Below are 2,269 nucleotides of genomic sequence, written 5' to 3'. Positions count from 1 at the left end.
CTGTGTCATCCATGTCATGAGACAGTTTATCTAACTGTATAACAAAGTTCTATGTTCCTACATCTTTTTTATTTATTGAAGGTAGACTGGCTCATTTCCCTGTTTCTAGCTGCAGCCTTGTTACATAATAAGTAATAAAACAAAAACATTATATGAGTAGCACAGCATATAGAACATATACTTCAATATATATAAAAACAATGCATATTTAAGTGTTACAAACCAGTACATTGACATGATGACCAATCGGTAAGCGCGTTTGCAGACGTCGTGCTATTCTGTCTTTGCTGCGCTTTTCAAAAAAAGATCTTGCAAAAATAAAGAAAGGGAAAGGTTATTATAGAGGACGTGTATTCATTTCTGAATATTGGTTCAAGTTGTGTGCGGATATACAAGGATTAGTTGTGTTCATCTTTAAAATTAATTATTCTAGATTTGCCTGGACACTGGTTTGACTGCGACATAGGGCTTTTCTGAATATTTGGTCTCATCTCCTGGAGAGTAACACAAAGGTGAGAAATGCCAGTTTCTCGTAATACCAGAGGACTTCCAACCAAGCAGAGTAAACCAATTAATAAGGTTCCTGGGGTAGAGAACCATAGGCCTGAAACGCAGGAGGATGCAACTCAATCCAAGAGATCTCCATCTTCACCCCAGGGAGGACCCAAAAAAAGATCAGCATTTGGAGATTTAACAAATGCGAACAAGAATCAGGTTGCTGTACCAAAGAAGAAGGAAGGGCAAGAAGGGACCAAGCAGGGGGTGAAGAAAACACAGAAAAATGTGGTCTTGCAAGGTGTCAGTAAATGCAATGAGATCAACTTGAAAAAGTCATCTTCTAAAACTTCTCCAGAAGAGATAAAGGAAGAAGAGCATACCACCAATGAAAAACGGATCAGCCCTGTGAAACAGCAAACCAAAGGTTGTAAAGGAGAAAAGCTGTCAAAGGAAAAGACCGTGGTGGTAGATGATGTGGACAAAGAAAACCTGGATGATCCTTTCATGAATGCAGTCTATGCGAAGGACATATTCGATTACATGAAAGAAAGAGAGGTGAAATTCAAGTTGCTAGATTATATGGAAAAACAGGAGGACATCACTCAGGATATGAGGGGAATCCTTATTGACTGGATGGTGGAAGTGCAGGAAAATTTTGAACTGAACCATGAGACATTATATTTGGCAGTTAAGCTGGTTGACCACTATCTTGCAGAGTGCATCTGTAAGAGGGAAACGTTACAGCTGATTGGCTCCACAGCTATCCTTATTGCTTCTAAATTTGAGGAGCGTTGCCCACCTTGTGTGGATGACTTCCTTTATATCTGTGATGATGCTTACAAGAGAGATGAACTCCTTACAATGGAGATAAATATCCTAAGGACACTGATGTTTGATATTAATATCCCTGTGCCATATCGTTTCTTAAGGAGATATGCCAAGTGTGCTCATGCAAATATGGAAACCTTGACATTGGCTCGCTACATTTGTGAACTGACATTACAGAATTATGATTTTGTCCAGGAGAGGTCATCCCATTTGGCAGCTGCTTGTTTGTATTTGGCAATGAAAATGAAAAGTCTTGGAGGATGGAGTCCCACCCTTGAATATTATTCTGGTTACAAAGGAATGGAAAAAAAAGAAATATAGGGGTTGGGAGGGTGGCCTAATGGTTAAGGTGTTTGCCTTACAAACACAAGGTACAGGGTTTGAATCTCACAGGGGATAACTGGCTAGGCTTAAAATGGCTCGCAAGAGCAGTTAGCCTAGTACTAGCCTATGAACTAGCCTATGAACCTATGAACACAACTCAGATAACGATGACTTAAATGCAGTTTGATCAAGAAACCTAAATATAAGAGAACTTAATTTTATGATTGTTAAATGGCTTAGCTTGTCATGATCTTCACTTCCTTAATGCCTCTTCCTGAATGGGGTTGTGTTATTTTAATAATCTGGACATGACACTTATTGTATCACAGATTCTCTAGCCCCTTATTATACCAGCAATATATATGTTATTAATATTTGGTTTCCTTCTTTAGTACCCCTTTGTTTCATTTCTAGTTCCTGCATATTCTGCCTTATATTGTTGTTTTATATATATATATATATATATATATATATATATATACACACACACACACACACACACACACACACACACACACACACACACACACACACACACACACACATATATATATATATATATGTGTGTGTGGGTCTATATCACTAAGTTGAAATGCCATTTTAGCGAATACCTATTTAG

General features: G+C 38.0%; 1 protein-coding gene across 1 annotated transcript; it reads left to right on the top strand.

Moving 5' to 3' along the window:
- Window positions 1-246: 246 nt before the first annotated feature.
- On the top strand, window positions 247-1,647 carry LOC122810544 (G2/mitotic-specific cyclin-B3-like). The gene has a single exon (XM_044082125.1). It carries the CDS (start codon window positions 520-522, stop codon window positions 1,645-1,647), a length of 1,128 nt encoding a protein of 375 aa, XP_043938060.1. The 5' UTR covers window positions 247-519.
- The last annotated feature ends 622 nt before the right edge of the window (window positions 1,648-2,269 follow it).

Source organism: Protopterus annectens, chromosome 9.part0 (assembly GCF_019279795.1).
Source record: "Protopterus annectens isolate FY-2018-M chromosome 9.part0, PAN1.0, whole genome shotgun sequence".
In the NCBI taxonomy this organism is placed as follows: Eukaryota; Metazoa; Chordata; order Ceratodontiformes; family Protopteridae; genus Protopterus; species Protopterus annectens.
This window is presented reverse-complemented; position numbering and strand designations above follow the sequence as displayed.